Raw genomic sequence first — 23,121 nt, 5'->3', positions numbered from 1 at the left:
GTATTTAAAATAGTTTGATGGTTTGACAAATAGATACCATACAATCTGTTTGATCAAATGAGTATGTTCATGTGCTATTTTTATGTGACTTGACTTGAATACATGATGTCTTGATCTCCACTTTACTTCTGTTTTTCTTCTTTTGTATTTAAAATAGTTTGATAATTTGATGGTTTGATCAAACAGATCCAATACTAATGCTTCTTTGGAGCTTTGACGAACTCCTCTGTTTAGTTCTTCGAACAGATTGAGGTGATGGCCTTGATCATCATATATAGCCATCTCTGTTGGGAAAATAGATTCGGATTTAGGTAATAACCTTGATCTGTCTATTGCCACAGATGAAGGTTAAATGATATTGATCCTGCTGCTATGCCCTCTGTTTGTGAACTAATATGTAGGCTGGTTTGTTTGCTTTCATCGAATCTTCTATGTTCTTAATTCAGGTTGAAGGAAATGTTCTGTTCTGTAACTTCTACGTGAACGATCAACCTTACCTGTCCACTTAAACCAATGATGTTAGTTCTTCTCTATCCGATTATGATGGATGTGGGACTTTGATTCAAACTAATATTTCTTATGGTTTTGATTCAGGTTATGGATCCATCTCGTAGTGCACCTGCTGTTGTTCCTGCAAGTGTGGGGACTGCAGATCCTGGTGAACCTTCCATCCCTTTAACTGATGTAATTGCTCCTGCTCCTGCAGTTGAAGCGGTTTCTACAGCTAAAAAGTCCCACAAAAGAGATAGATCTTCTGAGGTTTGGCTTAATTATGACTTCCTTTACATTCCTGATGCTGATAATCCTGGCCAAAAAAAACAAATGGCCAAATGTAAGATGTGTGGGGTAATTAAGCCATCTAAGTCGAGCATTGGTACTACTGGTTTCAAAAGGCACACCCAATCTTGTGCAAAGAGACATAAAATTGATCTCAACCAGTCTAAGGTTGTTGTGAACAGACTTGGAAACATGGCTTCTTTTACATTTAGCCAAGCTAGGGCCAGAAAGAACACAATCAAGTTGTTGGTTTTAAGAGAGCTACCGTTTCAATTTGTCGAGGACCCGTACTTCGAGTTTTATATCAATGATAGTTTTCATCCAACTTTTAGATCATTTTCAAGAGCTACGGCTCGAAATGATATGTTGAAATATTTTAAAGAAGAGAAGGAGTCTCTGAAATTGGCTCTTGTAAATGCTCCAGGTAAAATTAGTTTGACTTCTGATTTGTGGTCTTCAAATCAGAGGTTAAGTTATTTGTCACTTACTGCCCACTTCATTGATAAAAATTGGTCTATTCAAAAAAAATTATATCTTACTCTTTGATGGACAAGAGTCATACTGGTGATAACATTGCACAGGCTCTTTATGACAGACTTGTTGAGTGGCAAATTTCTGATAAAATTTTTTGTCTGTCAATGGATAATGCAAGTGCCAATACTGTTTCTGTTGGTAAGTTGATTCAGTTGTTGCCAAATTTACCTCTTAGTGGATCTTTGTTTCATGTTCGTTGTTGTTGTCACATACTCAATCTTGTAGTTCAGGATGGTTTGAAAGTTCCTCAATTTCAACAAATGCTTGATCATCTCAAGTCAAACATTGAATTCATTAGGGTTAGTGAGACTAGAAATGCTCAATTCAGGGCTTTGTGTGAGGCTAATGGGTTGCCTCCAAAGAAACTTCAACTTGATGTAAACACAGGTGGAACTCGACTTACTTGATGTTGAGTTCGGCTATTCCATATAGACATGTTCTTACTTCTTTTTTAGCAGATCGAGCTGCCCCTAGTCTTATTTCAGAATCTGATTGGAAACATGCCGAGTTGTTATGCAAGTTTCTTGGGACTTTCTATGAAGCAACTAACCACTTTTCTGGTGTGAACTATATTACAACCAACACTGTTTTAGAATACTTGCTTGATATATGCTTGGTCTTTAAAGAACATAGACATGATGAGTTATTTTCTGATATCATTTCTTCGATGGAGGTGAAATTTATTAAGTATTGGGGTCAGACTCCCCTTTTATTTGGGATTGCTTGTGCTATTGATCCAAGGATCAAGAACAAGGTTGGGTTAGTTTTGAATGAGCTTGAAGCTTGCTTTGATTCGTCGAATTCTGTTTTTCAGTGTTCTTCTATTCAGTCCACAACTATTTTAAGTAAGTTGAGTGATATGTTTTCTGAATATACAACTGCTGCTGCATTAGCCTCTTCTTCTTCTTCGGCTACTACTAGTTTGGTTGGGTCTTCAGGGTCAGCTACTTCCATTTCAGTAGGGTCTTCTAGCAGGGGTGCCTTGTGGAAAAGGATTAGTCAGACTCGAAGAGATCCTTTGGCTTCTGCATCAGAGGAGATAGCTCGCTTTAACTCGGAGCCTGATCCTATTGAAGATGAAATGGAGTCCTTTGATGTTCTTGGATGGTGGAAGGAGAATGAGAAACGCTATCCAGTTTTGTCTCGAATTGCCCGTGATGTTTTGACGGTACCTGTGTCTACTGTTGCCTCCGAAGCCGCATTTTCTCTAGGTAAAAGAATTCTTGGTGATTATAGGAGTAGTCTAACTCCTGAAATGTTAGAGTGTACTGTTTGCCTCAAAGACTGGTGGCAAAGCCAACTTAAAGAAGGTTTTGTTCATTTTGATCCTCTAACCGATTTCTTACCCGAAGTTTGTGACGAGACCAATCCAATTGGGTCTCAAGACTCTCAACAGAGTCAACAGACTCAATCTCTTTCTTGAAGGTAATCAGTAATGGCCTAATGGGTTAATGGAAATTCAAGTCTTTTGAGTTTTGAATATGGGGAGGTTGGAAAGCTAACTTAACTCTACAACTTCAGTCTACAAGTGAATATTTTGTAACTAATATACTAATATCCCCCTTTTCTCTTTTGTTAATTTAAATACCCCAATATTGTAATGTTACTTTTTTTTTTTTGTTGAAACTTGAAAGTATTGTAATCTTACATGTAAATTGTAAGTGACAAAGTCTAAGTGGTATTTAAAAATAGTTAATGAAATCTAATTTTAACTTTTCATTTACTTATTATTTAATTGTAAATTTGGTGGTTTTCCCCGATACCGTCCGACCGATACCGGTGAGTCCCGACCGGTCTCTCGGTAACAAGCGGGATTTGGTCAATGAAAATGTTGGTTTTGACCGGACCGGACCGACCGAGTAAATAGGCGAACATTGATTTTGAGTTCCCGACCGATGAAGTTAAGGCCCGCGGTCGTCCCGACCGGACCGATTCCCACGCCTAGTTAGGCACGCCTTTCAATCCTGGAGTGTTCTTGGGGGTCTGGTTCTTATTTCTCCTCGGCCGCCCGTTTGACCCGGGCAAGAACATTTTGCCTTTGTTAAATATGCTCTGGACTCCTTCTATGTCGGTTGGCACCGTTATGGTAATATCAGCTTTGCCATTACTCTTAACCAATTATGATTTCATGCCTCACCTTTCACCCGTAGCAATTTATCTGCGTCTTTTCGCTGACTTCGCCAAGCTTCCTGGCTTGTGCTTAGCCGGTAACCCTATTTTCCAGGTGTCGGATTACGGTCTTTATCGATTGTGGTGGGACATTATTTCTCTTGTTAGAGAAGTCTGGTTGGGTACTTTGGAATCTTCGGATTCTGCTCTTATGAAATCTCAAGACTCTTGCGAAGTTTTGTATTTCTTTTTCCATGTGTTCTTTCTGGTGGGGTTTGAACTGTTTCAAGTTTTGAAGTGGTGGTTTTTGTTGACGATGTATCTTGACGGTTGTTCACTTTTAGGCAGGTCCGTTCTTGAGCGATCGAGTGAATGGTCGCAGGTAGACGGGGAAGCTGCTGCTTGTCTTGAGAAGTTTAATGTGAAGGTTTGTTCTAAAGCCATGAAGGTTACAATTGGGAGAGTGTGCTTAAATTTGAATCTTGTAGTTTCTTTCTTCGAAGTTGTAACTTTACTTCTCATTCTGTAAACTCTGCTTTATGAATAATACGATGTTTGCAGTTTAAAAAAAAAAAAAAAAAAAATTTGTATAATAAAGCTATCCTTTATCTCCTCGAGTACATAGGGAAAACTTCTCATGGATGATTTCTTATGGAAGAATTTGTCTAAACAAGGGTTAAGTATTATGCAACTTCCAATGCCATTTTCTTTTATTTTAGTCTATTGGGATCAATGGAACCCTCTTCAACTTTGAAATTCTCATTATGTTCCTTTTTGTGTCTGCAAGGTAAATATTAAGATCAAGTTGAACCTCAGTGTTAAAATTGCGAAAATTGCTTTGCTTGAGTGGCCATGTGTAGGCGGCAGGCCTCAAGCTTCTCTACTTCATGCTTATCAGCTTATGAGGTCCCTAGAAGGAAGAGGTGAGCCAGCACCTCATGAATTGCCCAAGCCCCAAAGCATGAGAGGGTAGGATGGCTGTCCCTTTTGTCTTATAGGCAGCTACCTACTAGGCTAGCTTACGGGGTGGAGCCCATTCCCACAACCCAATCACCCTTGCTTTTTAAAGTTTCGAAGAAAGAAGTTGCATACGTGGTTTGGTCAACTAGTTGTGCATCCGTCAACAATTGGTTGCCCAAATAGTCCTATGGGTTGACATAAACTCTAAAATTTTGGAAGTCCTAGGTTCTGTCCCAGAAGAGGTGGTTTCTATGTTTTATTGAATTTGAGTTGTTAAGGTATAAATAATGTTGTTGGGCTTTAGGTCATAGTTTAGTTGGGCTATAGGTCATTTCTTTGTAAGAGTAGAAAAGGAAAAAAATTGTACACGTATACATGTAGAACGAGTTATGTCATTGACTGCAAAATAACATTGATTTAATTTGAGTATTATCAATTATATCGAAATTGAATCCCGACAACATATTTTCTGGTATATATACAAGCCTTGATTTTTGTAAAACGATAAATATATTTTTAGAAGATGAAATAATGAAAACAAATGAATGTACATGCTCTAATTACACATTTTTAATTTAGTATCTATAATGCAGTGAATTCGTTTACGATAATGGACACTTCTACTACTACAAAGTTGCCATGATGGAGATGTTTAATATATGTCTTGAACTACTGCAATTGTTGCATCTACTTTTAACCAAATCGACAAACAATCCAGTTAATATATTAATCATTTTTACAGGACATTCATGTGGTTCGACTTTCGTTGAAATTGAAGTTTCATGTACACATCATTTAGTCGCAAAAACCTTAGCACAATGTTCTAGATATTGGTTATAACATAACAATCTCTTACACATTCAACAGGTCCTTTCAGACGAGTTTGTTGCGGAGTTTGCATGCCAACTAGAGAACCTTACGGTGATCTAGCACATGTCTATGGCAAAAAAAAAAAAAACTTATATCATGTAGAATTAGGCAATGGTGCCTAACTCGAGAACAAAATTGTTGCAACAAAATAACTGGCTTTAAGACTAGTGTTACATTAGATACTCAAGACAGACACATTTACAGAGTACATATGTAGCAGCAACTAGTTGATTAATAATTTTGTGAGACTCCCTACATAAAAAAAATTGTGACGCTACTCCTGGTAGTCTTTTGATTGTCCGCGCACACCTACAAGGCATTATGTAGTTAGTAATAAATTACACGGTAGAAATTTTATGTAGGACAGTGTGTACCCAAAAGAACATTTTTTTTTCACAAAGTCTTACTCAAAGTTTGACTTCAAAAATCTAATGCCACACATTCATAACTATATATTTCTATAGTTTTCTTTTTTGATGTATTGGGATGATGGAAAATCAAAGATTGTAAGTTTTGTCACCTATATATTGAGGACGACTCTTATTAGGTCAAAATCTTGATCCTCTATTGGTTTTAATTTAGAGCATCGAGGGCAGACAGTTGCCTTTTGGTTCAATCCTTGCTCATTCTTTATCAAAGAAGTGGCATATAAATCTAGGGTAATAATGTTGCTGGAAAGAAAGGGTGATTGATTGGCCTTCTTTTTATCTAATGAGAGAAAGAGGTGGAGATATAGAGAGAGAGAGAGTCTCATTTTCATGGAAAATACTGGCAGGGGTGATTGATTCGGATGACGTATGACTTCTTGTCAGGCTATGTGATCACTCACTTCACTCGTAAAAATATGAAGTGTTCTCTGAAGATGGATGGATGGATGGATGGTATAGAATAAATTTGATGATGTAGATCAATCTTTCATGTCTCCTAAAAATAGGAAGATGATGGCATTGTTCCCAGTACATATATATTTTAAAGCCGGATTAGTAGCTGCTTTGGAACAACACTCGAGTTGTAGAGATTTTGACATTTGCGTGTTCTCTTTTATTTTTCTATTTTTTATTTATTTTTTGTTGCAATTATATTTATTTTTTCACATTCTTTAGAGAGCAATTCCAACAAGATTAAGATCAAAGTTAATTTCATATTAATAGGTTTAATTTTCAGGTCAACTTTTTTATCACTTTTTTTTTTTTATGAATAACATTTTTATCACTTAATAGACGGTTGATTCCTATTTACTTGCGAGACAAGTAAACGTTTAAGTGTTTCTATTACTTTTTTGGGGATTTTTTTTTGAGAAAAATACGCCTTTCGGGAAAAAACTATTTTTGAAAAAACGAGTTTCGAAAATAAGGTTGATTCAATATTTTTTTTAAAGAAGCGTTTGAAAATACTCAAATAATAATAAATCATAGGATTCCCATTAGTTGTCAAACAAACCAAAAAATGTTACTTGGATTCATGAATTCGTGGAATCATAAAATGTTACTTGGATTCATGAATTCGTGGAATCATGAATCCGAAGGACTCATAAATCCGCGGATTTATGATTCCGCCATCCAAACACACCATCAATTAAAAAGTTCGTTCGTTCATAAAAAAAAATTTAAAAAGTTCGTCAAGAAAGAGAGAGATAGAGAACTAATGTGAAAATGGGGACCGTCGTTTCTTTTAGATGTAGAGAGGCTTTGACTTGTAGTTTTTTCTATTATTGCTCAAACAACTTTTGCATTTAAAACGATATGAAAGTAGGATTTTCCGTTTACCCTTAATGATGGTTTTGGCTGTAGAGGATCCAAAAAATGTCACGGAAAATAAAGACTAGATCAATCGAAACTGATTTAGGGAACTTCTTTACTTTTAGCTCAAAATTTAGTTGATTGTATTTGTCCCGTCACCTCTCCTCTTTCAACGCAATTTTCGACCACCAACCATCTCTTATCTCTCTTACCGTGTCTCTTTGTCCTTCTCTGGTATCTTTTACTGTTCACGTTAAGGTAAATGTCCTCTTCTTTGTTTGAGACGAAGGAGATTTCGAGGAGGGATCCCAACGAAACCGTCCTCGAGGGTTTCAGAGTTTCGTGGGCGCCCAACAGTGAGAGACAATGTTAGAGAGGGATGTACCATAGAGAGAGATAGAGATAAGGAGATGAAGATTATGACAAAAAAGAAATAAAGAAAATTAATTTTTCGACTCAAAATGAAGATGTCTATAGGTCGGATCTAATTGACCAAATTTTTTTTCCCATAGTTTATTTTATTCCTCAGAGTCGCAGTTCATAATACTATATATGAAAGATGTTGATGTAAAATTGTGCTCTATAAGACTCATACTCACATCATCTCGATATTTTAGAGAGATGCCCAACGTGTTGAGCTACAATTTCATTTGTCCATGCATTTTAAGGTTTTTGATCTCGTCTTTTGGTCATTAGGCTACAGATTGTAATTGTTAGTGATGCAATCCGAAACCAGTCTTAATAACCAATGAGTAAAAAGTAGACACTAAATATTATGGGGGTAAAGAGTGGACACTATATATTATGGGGAGGAAAAGTAGACACTTAATAACCACTAACTATCCCAAGTGAAGTATGTGTCCATTCAAGATTTAGAGAGAGAACCACGTATTAGGCGGGAATTGGCCAAGATAGTAGTAGGACAAAGCAACAACTCTTCTACGGGGAGAGTGGAGTCTGGAGAGGGTGCATGGGCTTTGGTCGTTTCTAGGGCCCATGCTGCCGGGTCGAGTTTGCTGTACAATTTTGTCACTTAGCAAATCTGTCTTTCTTCTCTCTCCGCCTTTAATTTCTCTCTCTTCTCAGTCACCCCTATCTATAACAACAACACAAACCACATCATTATATTCATCATGAACTCATAACACTCCATCTCTCAATATCTCATCTCTTCATTCATGATCTCCCCCTTAAATGAAGCCGAATCTTTGGGGTTTCTAAAGACCTATATATTATCTCATCAGAGCTCAATCAAAGAACACAAGAATGAAGTTTGGGTGGGTGAGGTTTCTCTTTGAGGGGAATGTTGTCTGGTTCGAGGCCACAAACTACTAATATCCCCATCTTTCAATCTCGATCCATACTTATTAAAAAATAGATCTAAGATTTGGATTAAAATGAGTAGTTAGTATCTTCGGACCAGGCTTCATTCCCCCCAATTATCTCATCATCAACAAAGCTTTTAATGATTCAATCATCAAAAATGAAGAAATGGGTTTGTTTTCTTTCTTTAGATCTTTTGATTTTGTTGGATTCAATTTCATTTAAAGTTTGTTTCATTAATTATACAGAGTAAACCCAAAACCCTAGTAGTCAATCATCTATGTTAGGGGTACAGATTGGTGTAATGATGAAGGCTATTGACTCTTGTTTTTTTCTCTCTCTCTCTCTCTATCATGAGGATCTAGAAAGGTTATCATCATTACCCATTATTGATTTTCTCACTCTTAAAATCTTTCATTGTTTTTTTCTCTCTTTCATGTTTTCTCATTATGATTTCTATTCAATCATCAGTTAACTTTTACCATTGATTCATATCTCTCAAGGGTTTCATGCAGATCTAAGAAGCTCGATTCAATAAAACCCTAAACAGAACTTGGCCGGAATTACCCAGTTCCGGTGGGCAACTATCAGATTATTGCATGTCTGAAAGAATCAAATATCTGAATGGTAATTGGAATCAGATCTGTTACTTTCAATGGTTCTTTCTTTTTGAAAGAGAAGAATAATGAGATCTAATCTTTCTGAAATATTTTTGTTAAAGATGAGATATTACTCAATATGTGTGAATATAATCTTTGGTTTTAGATCTTCTAGCTCCAGAAATATTAGTACTTTTTTTTTTCTTTTTCAAAAAAGTAGGGTTGACAATAGCTAATTTTATACTACTATAAATTTATGTATTCTGCTTCTTAATTGATTGGAGAAAAGGTGAAAGAGGAACCCTTTTTTCCATTCAATATCTTTAAAGGACCTCCTCAAGATGTCATAAACACATATTAATGATATGGTTGCTTAATCTTCTTCTATCTCTAATCTCAATTCCTAAACCTTTTCTTGTATTTTGTATCTAAATTTGTTCCTTAATAACATGTTATCTCTTTAGCTTCATATTTAGTTACTCTTGAATATTTATTTATTACTTCATGTGACCTCAGGTATTGGGATCGAGCTCGTGTATATAAATGTGGTTTTAATAAGTGCCAAGATAATTAATTTTTATTTAGTTGTGACGACTGAAAATGCCCAAAATACTAATAAAAAAAATGCTTTTTCGACGCTTTGGTTTACCAAAACATTTGTGGGAATGTCGGAAGTTAAATTTGTGATTTTTTTTTAAATCAAATATACATTTGAATTGTCAATTATAAATTTTAATTACCAATTAATAATTAACTAGTTAAAAATTCAATTGACTATAGTGGTAAAATGCAGACTTGTCAATTTTAGCGTCCTTAAAATAACTATTCTCTAGAAAAATGTCTATTTGGAAACCCTTTCTTTGATGAGAAAACACAATTTTTAGTTGATCGCTAATTATTTAGACTTATTCATATCTTGATATATATTATTAAATTTAAAGTCAATTCCTATTTGGCCCTGGTGTGTGACTAGTTTCTCGAATAGCTTCCTAGTTTATGTTAAATATCTAAACCATCTTTTTTGGTATTTCTCATATTGACTAGAAAATCAATATTTCACTTCTCAAAAGTATGTATTTTAATTTTCTTTTCCCATTCTTTCTCTCACTTCATCTTCTTTGGGTCTCCTTCTTTACAACTTCTCGCTGACATACAACCATCACAACTTTTTTTACTTTTCTTTTCCCTCTTTGCGGGGCTTTTCGTTCCGGAACTTTCAATTTTTTATGTAGTTTTTCTTGTTTTGCCGAACCTTCTTTGGCTGGTTTTATCATAAGAAGTTTGCAGCAAAAGGATTCTCTTCTCCTTCGTTGGACAGGGAGAAGAGAAATGCAAAGGAGACAAAAATAAAAAATGCGGGAGAAAGAAAAGGAAGGAAAAAATATTGTCGGCTCTCACTACCACCAGGAGACTGATCATAGAAGACGAACAAATGAGAGAAATAAATGTGAGAACGAAAATAAAATAAAACAAATCAGTTAGAGAAGGGGTGCATTAGGAAAGTAAATATTGACTTTATTATCAGTGATCAAAATATACAAAAGAGATCATCTCGATATTTAGTATAAACTACAGGATCATGCGGGAATATAGTGTCCACCACATCTCTCTTAAGCTTATGATGTCTTCGGATCGAGCTCCGGTGGAAGCAATTTATCACCAAGACTTTATCGTAATCGGTTTCTCAAAAAAAAGTAAAATGGAAAGTAGTTCTAAAATTTATTTGACATTAAAAACCTAAAAGGCAAAAATAATAAAATGACAATATATTATGACTAAAATTAGTATTATTATTATAAGATAAATTACTTCAAGTAAGTTATTTAAAGTCTTATATTGGGTGACGAAATAATGATTAAATTGATTTAAAATTGTAATAAAGCTTCTACTCGTTTGTACAAAGTCTGAAATTTTTGATGGATGTGCTGATGAGATAGAGAGAGAGAGGTGGATGGTTGGATTTAGATTTCTTTCTTTTCTAAACATTTGAACTTTCCTATTCTCATGCATTGTCAATTCCTAACAGGTTCCAAGAATGACCCAATATGGACGTAAATAGTAATTTATCAGGTGTTGAGTGACTTCATAGATTGACTCTTCATCTTGAGATTCACATCAATCATCTCTCTCTCTCTCTCTCTTACATAGCTTCTCTCTCCTGATCACCAGTACGAGATGCCCTTGGACGACAAGGATGTATTTCTATTGCATCTCTCTCTCCACATTCTTAACCATATGGCTCAAATGTGTAGTTCTATAAACGTGCCATACTACAGCAACAAGCGCCTTTGCACAGCCGAAATAGTCGAAAATGTAAGTGTAAATTGAGTGTGTATAACGTTAATATCGTGCACCTATAGAACTTCCACGCTCACTTATTTGCGAACAAAAATTATTCTCGGTCCTAAAAATCGTCTAAATGTCGAGATGGAGGGAACTATGTGTCAAAGAAGAAAGGTACTAAGGTCGCTCTGAGTTCAACCCACTTTTTTTTTCTCTAGTAGAATATGATTGTTGATTTTGCAAAAGGAACTACTATCCCAGAAACATGAATATTACTCACCATCATTCATTCACTTATCAGCATGCAATTTTTCTCTACAATACGCTCAATACCAACAAGAGATGACGTTCGAATAAGAAATAACAACAATCCCCTTTTACTGAAGTTGTGTAGTTGAATTACGCTTTGTTGCACCATGTAAGAAACATCGTATAACCCAAGAAAGTAACTAAGCTTTCCATTTGATTTTCGTACCCATGCATCCACCAAGAATTGAGAGAGCAGTGCTAATGTCCTGATTCATTTCCTGCACTAGTAAGAGTACATTTTAGCTTACAGCTTACTCAACTAGTTCAATTTATGTAAGTTAGTTATGTGCTTGAGGTGATGCCAATACATACCTGTGCCAATTATTCGACAGAAGTGACTCGGGTTTCCTCTCCTTCAAAATGCTCAAAAGCTTTAAATGTTGTGTAACCCCACCCTTCTAGCGCCTCGAGTTTATACTGCATACTGGCTATAACAGTATCACATAATTCTTCAAGTTCCATCTTTTTATAAGAAAGTGGCTCGAGTTTAAATTACCAACAAGAGAAGTTCATGACAAATAAAAACAAAAGTACTTCAAATATAGGCGTGCAAAGTACAGAACCAGTTATGTTGGTTGTCCCATTTCATTCATTTTGATAAAAAGAAATCGGGCAATTTTCTTGTGAAAAGAAGAAACATATCAATGTGAAATTGCTTATGATTCTGAAGTTATCAAGTCACACGCCCATTTATATCTTGTTCCAATAGCTTTAATTGGACATCTCATACCCAAGCTCAGGCCCAAGCTCAAAGGTACGAGATTTTATTATTGTCGAAGGCTCCACGAGCTCACCAAAAAGCCTCAATATTTGTGAAGACAGACGACGATTCACCCATCTATCAGAAACTTAGTTGCTTAAATGGAAATTAAATTGTATTTTTTGGCCCAAAAAACATATTGATATCCCAGTGGTTTTCTTCTGTTGGACAAATTTATTTTGGTCTAAACAGAAGCATTTTTTGCGAATTTACCTTTCTCTATCTTCTCTTTTCACAACTGTCTCTCACTCTTCAAAAATATTACATCAATTTTACTACAAGATTCAATTTTTATAAATTACTATTTATTACTATATTACATATTGCCTAAATTACATCGGATAAAACTTGATGGCAAACTGCTTCCACCGAGACCCGATCCCACTATCTCATGGACTTAAGAAGGGTGTCCAACCGTTACACCAAAGGATGACGGACATCAGGCATTTATTGTTGTGTCAAGAAGATCACGGTAAGAAACATGGAGCGCCTATAGAACCACAAGTCCAAGCATTTTAAAACTAGGCGCTTATAAAATCGCCAACTATAAAATCATGAACATTAACCCGCTTTATTTCTTATTTGTCCTCCCTTCCAGGCTTCCAGCTCGAAGTCTCTTCGCGAAGTCTCGTCCTCTCCGTTCATCTTCCTCTCTCTCTCTCTCTCTACTTACTGTCGTCAACTCTTCACTTTGGTTCCTCTTTACTTCCATACAAGTCAGAAAAACCCTCCTCAATCTAGAAACTATAAAAAAAGCTCAATTTCTCTTCTCACATTTAATCTTCACTTTACTCATTTCCTATTTAAGTTATAAACTAGTCTGATTCTAGGGTTTTATAATCAAACAAAATTTAGGTTTTTCTCTTGATTTACCTGATGACTATCTTATAATATTATTCAATTTGTTATACTAGAGCTTTATTTTGTACTGGATTAAAGATTTTTTTTTTTGATTTAATGGAGACTGCGGCTGGAATCGCCGCTGGTCGCGGTGGTTCATTGCCGATGCCTTCTTCTGCTTCTTCACCATCAAGGAAGGAATGGCGTGTTGTTTCTGAACAGACTGGTCGAAACGCTGACAATGAGGTAATATAAGAACTCAACTTCACTATTTGATTAGTTGACTGATTTATGTAAATGACTTCTCTTGATTTTGTTTCGTTCTGCTTATCTTTCTTATTATATGTTTTTTTTTCAAAGTTGGAGAAGAATGTGGTACAAGAATTAGAGCGGTCAAAATTAGGAAAATCTGATAAGAGAAGTATTTATGAGGTGAAAATTGGTTCTATTTAGGGTTTATTTGGGCTTGGAGTTTGTGGTTTTGTAGTTGAATCGGCAAATGATGTTGTTTATGCAAGGTACAGCAAGGAACAGGACACGTTGATGTCCATTTCAGTTCTAATCCGACGACGAATGGGGTTGTAGTTGAGAGTGAGCTCTCTCAGCAGCAGCAGAGACTTCATGATATAGTTAGACAGAGGGAAGATTTGCAGCAGATGGAGATTGAGCTTCGAGCTCATTTCTTAATTAGATCTGAGTTAATGACAATGCAGAATAGATTTGACGCTCAGATCAAAGAGCATGTTAATGCTGCCTCTAAGTTAAAGGTTTTCTCCTCTTTTTGCTCATCTGTCTCGTGTATTGTCAATTTGAAGTTTATTTTTAGCTCATTGTTACGTAAAATAAATTCTGCAACCGATACTTTACTGGAAATGCTACTCATCTTCAACTACTTGTAATGAATCAGTGAGCCAAATTATGTAGCGTGATCGTGAATTAGAAAAATTGACATCCTTCCAAGTCATTTGGCACAAGATATTGGGGCTTCTACTCTCCACTAGGATCCTGACGTTGATAACCAGAAGAGCATGTTTTAAGAAAATCTGTAGAGGAATATTATCTAACTCTTGCCTTTGGGTTCATGAACAGTCTGCGTTAATAGCAATATACATTGTGCAGTATTTTTAGTAACAAGTCCTACCCTCTTTCTATCTTTCATGTTAACCTGGTTAATTATTTCAATGTCATTAATTCTTGGACTATAAGCTCGTAAGTTGCCAAGTCATTTGAACTTTATAAAATGTTACAGTAAAGAAATGGTGTTTCGAACCAGGTTTTCAAAAGTTATATGCACATGTTTTTGCTCCATTTTTGTGTTCTAATGAGCATTATGATTGTGTAGGAGCAACTGCATGAAAGGGAACAAACCGTATGCGAATTGGAACTGAAGATGGAAGAGAAAGAGAGGGAGCTACGCGCGGTTAAAATCGACAATGAAGCGGTTTGTTGGGCATTTTGCTTGTCTAATATCCAAATTGTTAGTTTGCTACTTCATGTTTATTGTTTCTCATCTGTCCATACTGTCAGGCTTGGGCTAAGGAAGGCATTCTCAGAGAGCAAAATAAGGAATTGGCATCTTTCAGGTATAGTGCACTGCTATTAATATGCTAATCCTGAAACTAGTCTCTGTTATCAATTGTAACTCAGTGTCACTGTTTAATTGATCCGTTGTTCAGTCAGTCATGGCTTTGTAGTACACATTAACTTGTCTATCTCATATCTGATATCTCACTCCATCTTAAAGAAAACATGATTCTTTTCTTTGCAGAAGAGAGCTGGATAACTCCGAGGCCGAAAGGGAACAACATATTCAACAAATACATGACCTTAATGAACACATCCGAGAAAAAGAGAGGCAGCTTCTTGAGTTGGAGGAGCAGGTTTTTCCACGACCTTTTTAGTATGCACCTGATTTTGCTTAGAAGGCGGAAGTTAGCATATAACCTGTTCTGCATTCTAAATTTTGCGTTTAAAGTTTCTAATCTCGTACTTGTTATCTGTCTTATAGCATAGAGTTGCACAAGAAACCATTCATTACAAGGACGGACAACTAAGGGAGGCCCAAACTTGGATTGCACGTGTTCAGGAAATGGATTCTTTGCAATCAACGACTAATCATTCCTTACAAGCAGAGTTGAGGGAGAGAACTGAACAGTTTAACCAGTTTTGGCTCGGCTGTCAAAGACAGGTTTCTTTAACTATCTTACTGACCCGTTTGTCTCTGTCTGTTTTAATCCTCCTGAAATCATCAATCACATGTTTTTTTGTTATTTTGCTTTTGTTCATTGGTCAGTCCATGAGAACAGTTTCAGATATTTGTCTTCATGTTACATGCTTGACTTGTACATGTTAACGGTTTTAGTTTAATGAGATGGAGAGTCATCACATGCAAGCTATACAGCAGCTCCAACTAGAGTTGGCTGAGGCGAGGGAGAGGAGTGGAGTCTATACTGATGAGAAACGTGCAGTTCGTTCAAATACAAATGATACCTCTAGTTTTGGGCAGAATATTGGATTAAATGAAGCGGCTGCTTCAATTGGTAACCATGATCTCATGCCTAATGGGAATGCTGGCAGTTTCCAGCCTTTTGCTTCCACTGATAATAGGTCAACTGAGGTAGAACTGATCTATATTCCTCCAAAAATTACTAAGTGATTTTTTTGTAACCTTGCCATAATGTAGTTTCATCGTTTGATGTGTTCTTATTATTGCGAAGTTTGAATAGCTATGTCAGTTTGAGATTCAAATTATCCTGTCATCAGTTCATCTAAAATACTTTTTATGCATCTATGTCAGTTTCTCGGTTTCCCATATTTTCCAAATGCTTTTATCTCTTTTATTTTTATATTTATAACTGTGAACATCAGTCAGATGAAGCTTCTATCACTGTTGATCTGCTATTCTTTTACAATGACCAGTTAATACTCCCTTTTCTAACCGTCTAAAAGTTATACATTCAGATCTGCACATATGTTAAACTATGAATTGGAGTAGGAAAGATAATATGTGTTGCGGATAAGGACTTGAACTAGAGTTCTCCATAAAAATTTTATGGTCTCCGAGGTTCTCTTTGATTAATGTGCTGTACACGATTTCCTATATGAAAAAGCATGATGATAAAATACGAGTCCAGTACTCTGGTTGTGGGTTTGCAATTAAACACTGGACACACCGTATACAATCAAGGTTATGAGCAACGTGATGAGTAATGATGATGGAGAGCAATAATCCAGCATAGTGAGAATACAAAAAGATAAGCTTGGCTTTATGCCAACTAGATAAATTAGTGAGGTTAACCTGTTTATTTATATCGGTATGTTAACCTTCTTAGGTAGCTCTGAAGAAAGTTCTACATATTCTTCTAAACCCGGGGACATGAGACTAGAGACACACCCATGGGTAATGCCCAACTCTGCTGCATAATGTCTTGCACCAGCTCCTTTTGTTTTTCCCATATCTTTCGAACCCCGTTACCCCAGGACTGCACAAAGTTACTTGAGTTTGGCAGTTCAGCAGACATACTCTCACTTAGCCCAGTAACTTAGTGTTTACACTTTACAGTTTATTTTTCATAGCAGGAGCTGATATTTGGCCTACTAATTTTCACTGATATAGTCGTTCACAATCCACATAATTATAAAACACAGAAGGGTCTCGTGCCTCTTCTTGACATAAGTTCCTATTTGACTGAATCATAGCTGCTCTTGTGCTTACTGTTTGCTTAGAAATGCATTCTAATGGTTCATTATAATTGGTGTAAATAAGATAATGAACTATTCAGAGAAATTTGTGAAATGATACGATATTCTATTGTTGTTTATCTCAACTCTAGAGATTATGTGTATGCTTTCATTGCTAAAGCCTCCACATTTCTTTTCTACCAAAATCAGGCAGATGAAGGTCGAGTAGCTGGGGATTCAGTTGTTCCATCTTCCCTCTTCAGCGTCGGTGCCTATGTTCCATCTGGGCAGGTGCCTGCACTGCATCCACTGCTTCCATTTGTTATCCATCAACAAGCTGTTCCAGCCGCTGTACCATCAGCCAATATGCACATTCCTCCATCTCACATGGGTCATTTTCAGTCAGTGCCAGCAATTTCATCCCACTCACAGTGGCAGAATCAACAGGTAACAGGTGTAGCATGACAGGATTTTTTTTTTGTCATTTTGTGGAATATTGTCCAGAATTTTCCTCTAACAATTCCTTCCTTTACCTTTAGGCTGTACCTGACTCCTCACAGGCACCCAGTGAGAACCACTATCAGCTTTCCCAAAGGTCCCAAACTGAGGAAACCCTATTTGGATCAGGTGCTCGATATAATTATGAGTTATCCAATGGACACAATCTTCAGGCAGATCATTTGGCTGTTAGCGTCAGCCCAACTCAGGAGCCTGGTTCAGTAATCACTGCATCTGATAGAGAAATTCAGGTAATTGTGTTTGGGACATTTTCACTCCATATAACACATCACTTTTGTTGGCTTGAACAGTTATATCATGTCCGCAAATTATTTTCACCAGGTTCTTCAATCAAATGAAAAGAATACCTTGGTTTCCCGTCAACCACAGCAAAACTTCGAAGAGAGTGCGGATGCTGCTTTAAGAATGGACTCTTCTGATCTTAAGCGTGAAACTGAGGTTTGTTACTATGTATTTAGCTAAAGTTGTTATTCTTAAATTCTACATGGAATTCCCAAAATTATTGGAATTGCAGCTGTATATAACCTACTTTCTAATTCCTGCAGTTACAAGTTGAAAATGAAAAAATTGCAACTAATCATTCATCCGAGGTGCAAGGACTGATCATGGAAGATCGGCCTAGTGCCTCTATATCAGTATCTGATGTACACGCTGTTCCAGTAAATCTTGGTGAAGCCACAGAGGGAACCTCAAGTATACTGGTTTCTGAAGCATCCTTCTCAGCTGAGAGGACAACAAATTTGCTGCCAACCAAGAAAATCCCAGAGCCTATGCTTTTAGATGAAAGATCATTGTTAGCTTGCATTGTTCGTGCAATTCCACCTGGATCAAGTGGTAGTCAAATTAGAATTAGCTCAACTGTAAGTAATTATTCTACTGAAGATTGTTTACAAATGTCGTGTTTTTTGTTATTCAATTTGATCTGTTTGGCGATTGATCATCGTACCTGTTAAATAGCTACCAAATAGGTTGGGGAAAATGCTTGCCCCTCTTCATTGGCATGATTATAAGAAGAAGTACGGGAAGCTCGATGATTTTGTGGCTGGCCACCCCAGAGTAAGTTTTTGTGTGACATCATGTCTGTAATCGTCCTCTTGGTTCCAGTTTATCTTATTTCCCGTTGCTAATCTCCTTGGCATCTCATTGTGCAATTTTCAGTTATTTGTAATTGATGGGGACTTCATTCATCTTCGAGACGGAGCACAAGAAATCATATCAGCAACTGCAGCTGTTGCAAAAGTTGCAGCTGCGGCTGCTGCTGTTTCAGCTCCGTATTCGGCTTCTTTGCCATCTGTTGCTGTCACTCCAATGGCAGCCCAGTCGCATCACCTGAAAAGGGTTCCTCGGATTGATCCGAACCATTTGAGGACTGGTTCTACAGTTGCTGTCCCTACTGAAGGAGGAAATAAGCTTTCCCACAGTTCATTCGTGCAACAGAATCAGTATTCAAATGGTGATATATCCTCTAACATTGTCCATGGTCTCTCTAATGTCACAATATTGAGCAAACCTAAAGAAGTTGGACATGGCATTCAAACTGGACCAAATCACTCCCATGTACAAATGAGCATCGGAAACGGATCAACTCCTGACAAAGCTGTTTCACCCAGTCTCCAGACAAAAGGCTCAGGCAACTGGAGAAATAGCGCGAGTTTTGCAGGACAGCGACAGGGAAGGTAAACATTCATAATGCCTAGTGATGGATTGGTGTCTAAATCTTTTCACTTCTAAATGTTTCAATTTTCAGAGAAGCTTATGAAGTCTCTTTCCTTGCAGGGTCGTCGGCAGTGGACCTGCATTGTCTACCCGAAAATAGTAAGTATGAGGTATGCTAAACATTCTATCTGCTTATGCAATCTTATTATTAACTACTTGGAGGGCATGATTCAATTTCTGTATGCAGTCTGATTCAAAAACTGAAGTCCAAAACACAGTAGTTTTTCTTTTTGAAGTGTCAGATTCGAGCCTTGGTCTTCTCAGTACTTAAATGTACATGTTACTACTCAACCAAAGTGGGCTTCACTGAAACACAGATTTGGTCATATAATATTGGGTTTACCTGATTGTGGTCTAAATATATTACCCACACGACATATGTAAACATTATTGAAGGACTAAAAATCTTTTGACATGATTTTATTGGTGGCAGGACAGAGAAGAGCAATTGGAATAGCTGGTGGTGGTTAAGCCCGATGATTGATGTTTTGGGAGGAAGCAGCAGCAGCAACAAGAGAGGGGGAAAAAGAATGTTGGGGCTCTATTGTTTTCTGGCATTTGCATTTCCATTTGATACTCTGAATATTATTATGTCAGAGTGACGACATTCATGCATAGATTTGCTTCTTCAAAATGATATATTTCCTTATATATTAATTATGTTTTGCTTCTTCATTGTCTCTGATCATATTTGTGTGATTCCCACTTTTTCTTATATAGGTCTTGTTCTTTTTTCAATCTCATCATCCAAGATTGAGACCTGTTAATATTGGAAATATGCTTCCCTATTCACCAAAAATTTCGACGGTGTAGTCATATCTCATTAAGAAAATTGGGGTTTAGAGTTCTCGATTTGTTCCTGAGACAGTGACGTTCGGCCAGACTTCCATTGTTACCATTCTCTACCTTTGAGTCTTCCACTATAATTTTGCTATAACAGAAGAGAGAGGTTTTTCAAAAGATCTATATTGGGGTGGGGGTCATTCTGGGTATTTGGACTCCCCTTCAATCTATCTATCTATCCTCTCAAAAGAAGCAAGTTGTTTGTGACCACAAAATATATTTTCCTATCCCCCTAAACTGGAAATGGTAAAAAGAAAAAACACACGCCCAATACTTCGTTGAGCCTCTTTTTGATGACTGCCTGTTGTTGGTATATTGTGCTTGTATGGTAACCACAAGCAGCAAGTATGTACTTGTATTCTCATAAGCCACATAATTCAATGTATTAAGTTTCAAGTTTGATTGATTAAAACTTTCCTCCACTATCAACTACCATAGGCTAATATAATATAGCTCATTCCTTCCCCAAGGGAACTTATCTTCATTTGCTGATATGGAGGTCCTTAACCTACCCAGCTTCAGGCCACTCCATTCTCCCCCTCTCACCAAGAGCAGGAGAGAAATTTTGAACCTAAGACATAGGACTACTACTACTGCAAGTTTTACTACGATAAAGTGTGGTATTGTAGAACCGTCAGGAAATCCGGCCCCTTTTGGAGAGAAAACCAAGTACAAAGATGGTTTCTTTGAGAAGATCTTCATGGGTCTTTTCGCACGTAAGATGGAGAAATTCGCAGCTAAACGAGGACTTAATGATTCTTCGTCTCGTGGGCTATTGGATTACGACTATGAGAGTTTTGTGGATGTGTCGAAGAGGGTAATGCAAGGTAGATCTCGCATACAACAACAAGAAGTTGTCAGAGAGGTTCTCTTGTCAATGCTTCCTCCTGGTGCTCCCGAACAGGTACAATCTTGTCACTTAATCACCGACCTTCCATCTTTACCTCATTATCATTTAGCCTTCTAACTTATCAAAGTTTTACTTAAATTTGAATGCAGTTTCGAAAATTGTTTCCACCAACGAAATGGGCTGCGGAGTTCAATGCAGCACTTACTGTCCCATTCTTCCACTGGTTAGTTGGACCTTCTGAGGTGAGGTTTTCAAATTTCATTGTTATCGAAATGTGAAAGCATCATCCGTATATCTATGTATGCATATATAGTTTAATTGCATAGTAAGGAAAAATATTTCTTTTAGGTGATAGAGGTGGAGGTAAATGGGCAGAAGCAGAGAAGTGGAGTTCGTATAAAGAAGTGCAGGTACATGGTGCTCTAAATCTATTTAACACTTTGTCTTTTTGGCGAGTTTATCCTCATCTTCGAAGGGTGTCTGTGAAAATAAGGTACTTAGAGAACAGTGGGTGTGTCGGTCAGTGCGTAAATATGTGCAAGATTCCCACACAAGATTTCTTCACAAATGAGTTTGGACTTCCCTTAACCATGATTCCAAGTAGGTCCTTTAGCTCTCCTATGTCTTTCTTTCTTTCTTTTAGATGTATACTTGATATTTGTTTTCTTAATTTATGACGACAATGACGATGACGATCTCTCCATCCCCAATTCTTTGTTAATGGTAGATTTTGAAGATATGAGTTGCGATATGGTATACGGGCAAGTTCCACCTTCATTTGAAGAGGATGAAGCGTCCAAACAGCCGTGCTATGCTAATATATGTGAGTCTTAATACAAACTTAGATCAAGTAATATCAAACTAATTCTTGATTTCACCTAACACTAGTGGTGGTCTGCCACAGGTACTATAGCAAACCCCAACTCCACTATTTGCCCGAAACTACAAGCATAAAACACACACCCTATTTCAATATTCATATATGCTCGAGCTCCATTCTGGTTCTTAAACAGGTAAAGTAGTAATCGATCATCTTTTTGTCACAACTGGAGGAAATAGAGCCCTGACTGTTGTTTTTGTCTTGTTTTAGGTAATAAGATCATCTTATAGGTGGAAGGGGACATGTTCATATTACGCTTACTATACCTCAGAATACATCTAGTATTAATGGAGTATATCACTGTCTCTCAGCACACATTTCTTCCTGGTGTATCCAGAGTGTCATTATCATGACATCCAACGGGAGAATACCTAGTTGTTAATGTATAGTTAGCATATCGGAGACATGTCATTGCATCCGAACGTCAGGCAACAACAACAACATTTTGGTATAGAAAAATTTCTTCAAATTGGTACTCTCAATAAAGGGACCTCTATAGTCTCTTCTTCTCCTTAATGTAAGCTTTCAACATACATGGTTTTTGACATTCTAAATAAGCATCTAAAATGTATTAAATTTGTGAACTAGACTATGCTAAAACTCTATTATGTAACGAAACATTCTTTATAGACATCCCTATAATTCTTCAATGACAACAACCCCTTTAGAAACATTAGTAGTATTTCCCAGAGACGAGTATGAAGATCTTGGAGTTCATATTCATAACTATATACCTTATTTCTTAAGTTAATGGATCAATTGACCAAGAAAAACATATCGACATTGACTGAGAGGTTTGTCTGAATCCGAATCATACATACACATGGAGGAAGATTGACCGCTTAGTCATGAATTGGTTAAAGACTACTCTACAAATCCAATTTCACAAGACACACCTCATTCATCGCAAGAAGATGGCATTGATTTCACTACAAATCCAGTCCGCTATTGAGATTGCTACTTTACGTTCAAACTTTTATCTCCTCAAATGTCTCCTCTGTTTGGTAGATCAAGGACAAAGGAACTTCTCATTTCTTGCTTGCATATATCGTATTGGTATGAGCCGAGCTAAGCACAGAACTCCATGTTCATTGTGGCATAGATTCATGGATATTTTGGCCTTTCTTATATATGTGGATGATATTATATTGCTGCTTTAGTCCTAGACTTGATTACTTCTTACAAAATTGTACTGCCGAAAGAGTTTGGCTTGTTGCATTACTTTTTGAGTATAGAGCCACAAAAGTAGTACAAAGTCTCTCACGCTCATTAAAACAAGTGCATATATGGCGTTCTACCATGCTCAAATATATTGCATCGCGAAATTATTAACTTTCAGGTCCTTGCCTCTCTTCTATTTATGGATGAACAAGTTTCTGATGTAGGACTCTATCATGACATAGTTGGATTGTCTTCAACACCTTAACATAACCAAACCATAATTTATTGTCTTTGATGTTAATGACATTTCCCACTTCATAGAATGTCCTACCTATTCACTCTATTTGGAGGTTGTTAACCGTTCGTAC

General features: G+C 36.8%; 2 protein-coding genes and 1 long non-coding RNA gene across 12 annotated transcripts; all 3 read left to right on the top strand.

Moving 5' to 3' along the window:
- Positions 1-8,093: 8,093 nt before the first annotated feature.
- Positions 8,094-9,296, top strand: LOC147534209 (uncharacterized). Its single transcript, XR_015227774.1, has 2 exons — positions 8,094-8,681; positions 8,828-9,296. It is a non-coding gene; the product is annotated as an uncharacterized LOC147534209 (long non-coding RNA).
- A 3,513-nt stretch (positions 9,297-12,809) lies between these two features.
- On the top strand, positions 12,810-19,690 carry LOC147534208 (uncharacterized). 8 transcript variants are annotated; one of them, XM_086650943.1, is made up of 16 exons: positions 12,824-13,349; positions 13,464-13,535; positions 13,628-13,870; positions 14,446-14,544; positions 14,631-14,686; positions 14,872-14,983; positions 15,112-15,291; positions 15,466-15,720; positions 16,995-17,231; positions 17,324-17,533; positions 17,625-17,741; positions 17,849-18,163; positions 18,261-18,359; positions 18,462-18,979; positions 19,080-19,118; positions 19,453-19,690. In XM_086650943.1, coding segments are annotated over exons 1-16 (2,682 nt in total). In that variant the 5' UTR covers positions 12,824-13,220; the 3' UTR covers positions 19,454-19,690. The 8 variants fall into 8 exon arrangements, with proteins under 8 accessions (XP_086507071.1, XP_086507069.1, XP_086507070.1 ...); XM_086650944.1 differs by having other exon boundaries at positions 12,827-13,349; positions 19,080-19,129; XM_086650941.1 differs by having other exon boundaries at positions 12,827-13,349; positions 13,622-13,870.
- Positions 19,453-22,263, top strand: LOC147534207 (beta-carotene isomerase D27). 3 transcript variants are annotated; one of them, XR_015228384.1, is made up of 8 exons: positions 19,453-19,886; positions 19,960-20,766; positions 20,862-20,954; positions 21,061-21,122; positions 21,206-21,312; positions 21,440-21,535; positions 21,617-21,725; positions 21,803-22,263. XR_015228384.1 is itself a non-coding variant. In XM_086650951.1 (6 exons), the coding sequence occupies exons 1-6, from the start codon at positions 20,356-20,358 to the stop codon at positions 21,664-21,666; spliced, it is 819 nt and encodes a 272-aa protein (XP_086507077.1). In that variant the 5' UTR covers positions 19,697-20,355; the 3' UTR covers positions 21,667-21,828. The 3 variants fall into 3 exon arrangements, 1 of the variants encoding a protein (XP_086507077.1); XR_015228385.1 differs by having other exon boundaries at positions 19,697-20,766; positions 21,626-21,725; XM_086650951.1 differs by having other exon boundaries at positions 19,697-20,766; positions 21,617-21,828.
- The last annotated feature ends 858 nt before the right edge of the window (positions 22,264-23,121 follow it).

This window comes from Eschscholzia californica, unplaced genomic scaffold, assembly GCF_041429995.1.
Source record: "Eschscholzia californica isolate CP2 unplaced genomic scaffold, dmEscCali1.0.p SCAF_6, whole genome shotgun sequence".
NCBI lineage: Eukaryota > Viridiplantae > Streptophyta > Magnoliopsida > Ranunculales > Papaveraceae > Eschscholzia > Eschscholzia californica.
This window is presented reverse-complemented; position numbering and strand designations above follow the sequence as displayed.

Coding starts and splice junctions, on each gene's coding strand:
- LOC147534208 (XM_086650941.1), top strand. CDS start 13,221: ATGGAGACTGCGGCTGGAATCGCCGCTGGTCGCGGTGGTTCATTGCCG. Junction 14,984..15,111: donor TTCTTGAGTTGGAGGAGCAG/GTTTTTCCACGA, acceptor TCTGTCTTATAG/CATAGAGTTGCACAAGAAAC. Junction 18,164..18,260: donor AAATTAGAATTAGCTCAACT/GTAAGTAATTAT, acceptor CCTGTTAAATAG/CTACCAAATAGGTTGGGGAA.
- LOC147534207 (XM_086650951.1), top strand. CDS start 20,356: ATGGAGGTCCTTAACCTACCCAGCTTCAGGCCACTCCATTCTCCCCCT. Junction 20,767..20,861: donor CTCCTGGTGCTCCCGAACAG/GTACAATCTTGT, acceptor ATTTGAATGCAG/TTTCGAAAATTGTTTCCACC. Junction 21,123..21,205: donor GTTCGTATAAAGAAGTGCAG/GTACATGGTGCT, acceptor TGTGAAAATAAG/GTACTTAGAGAACAGTGGGT.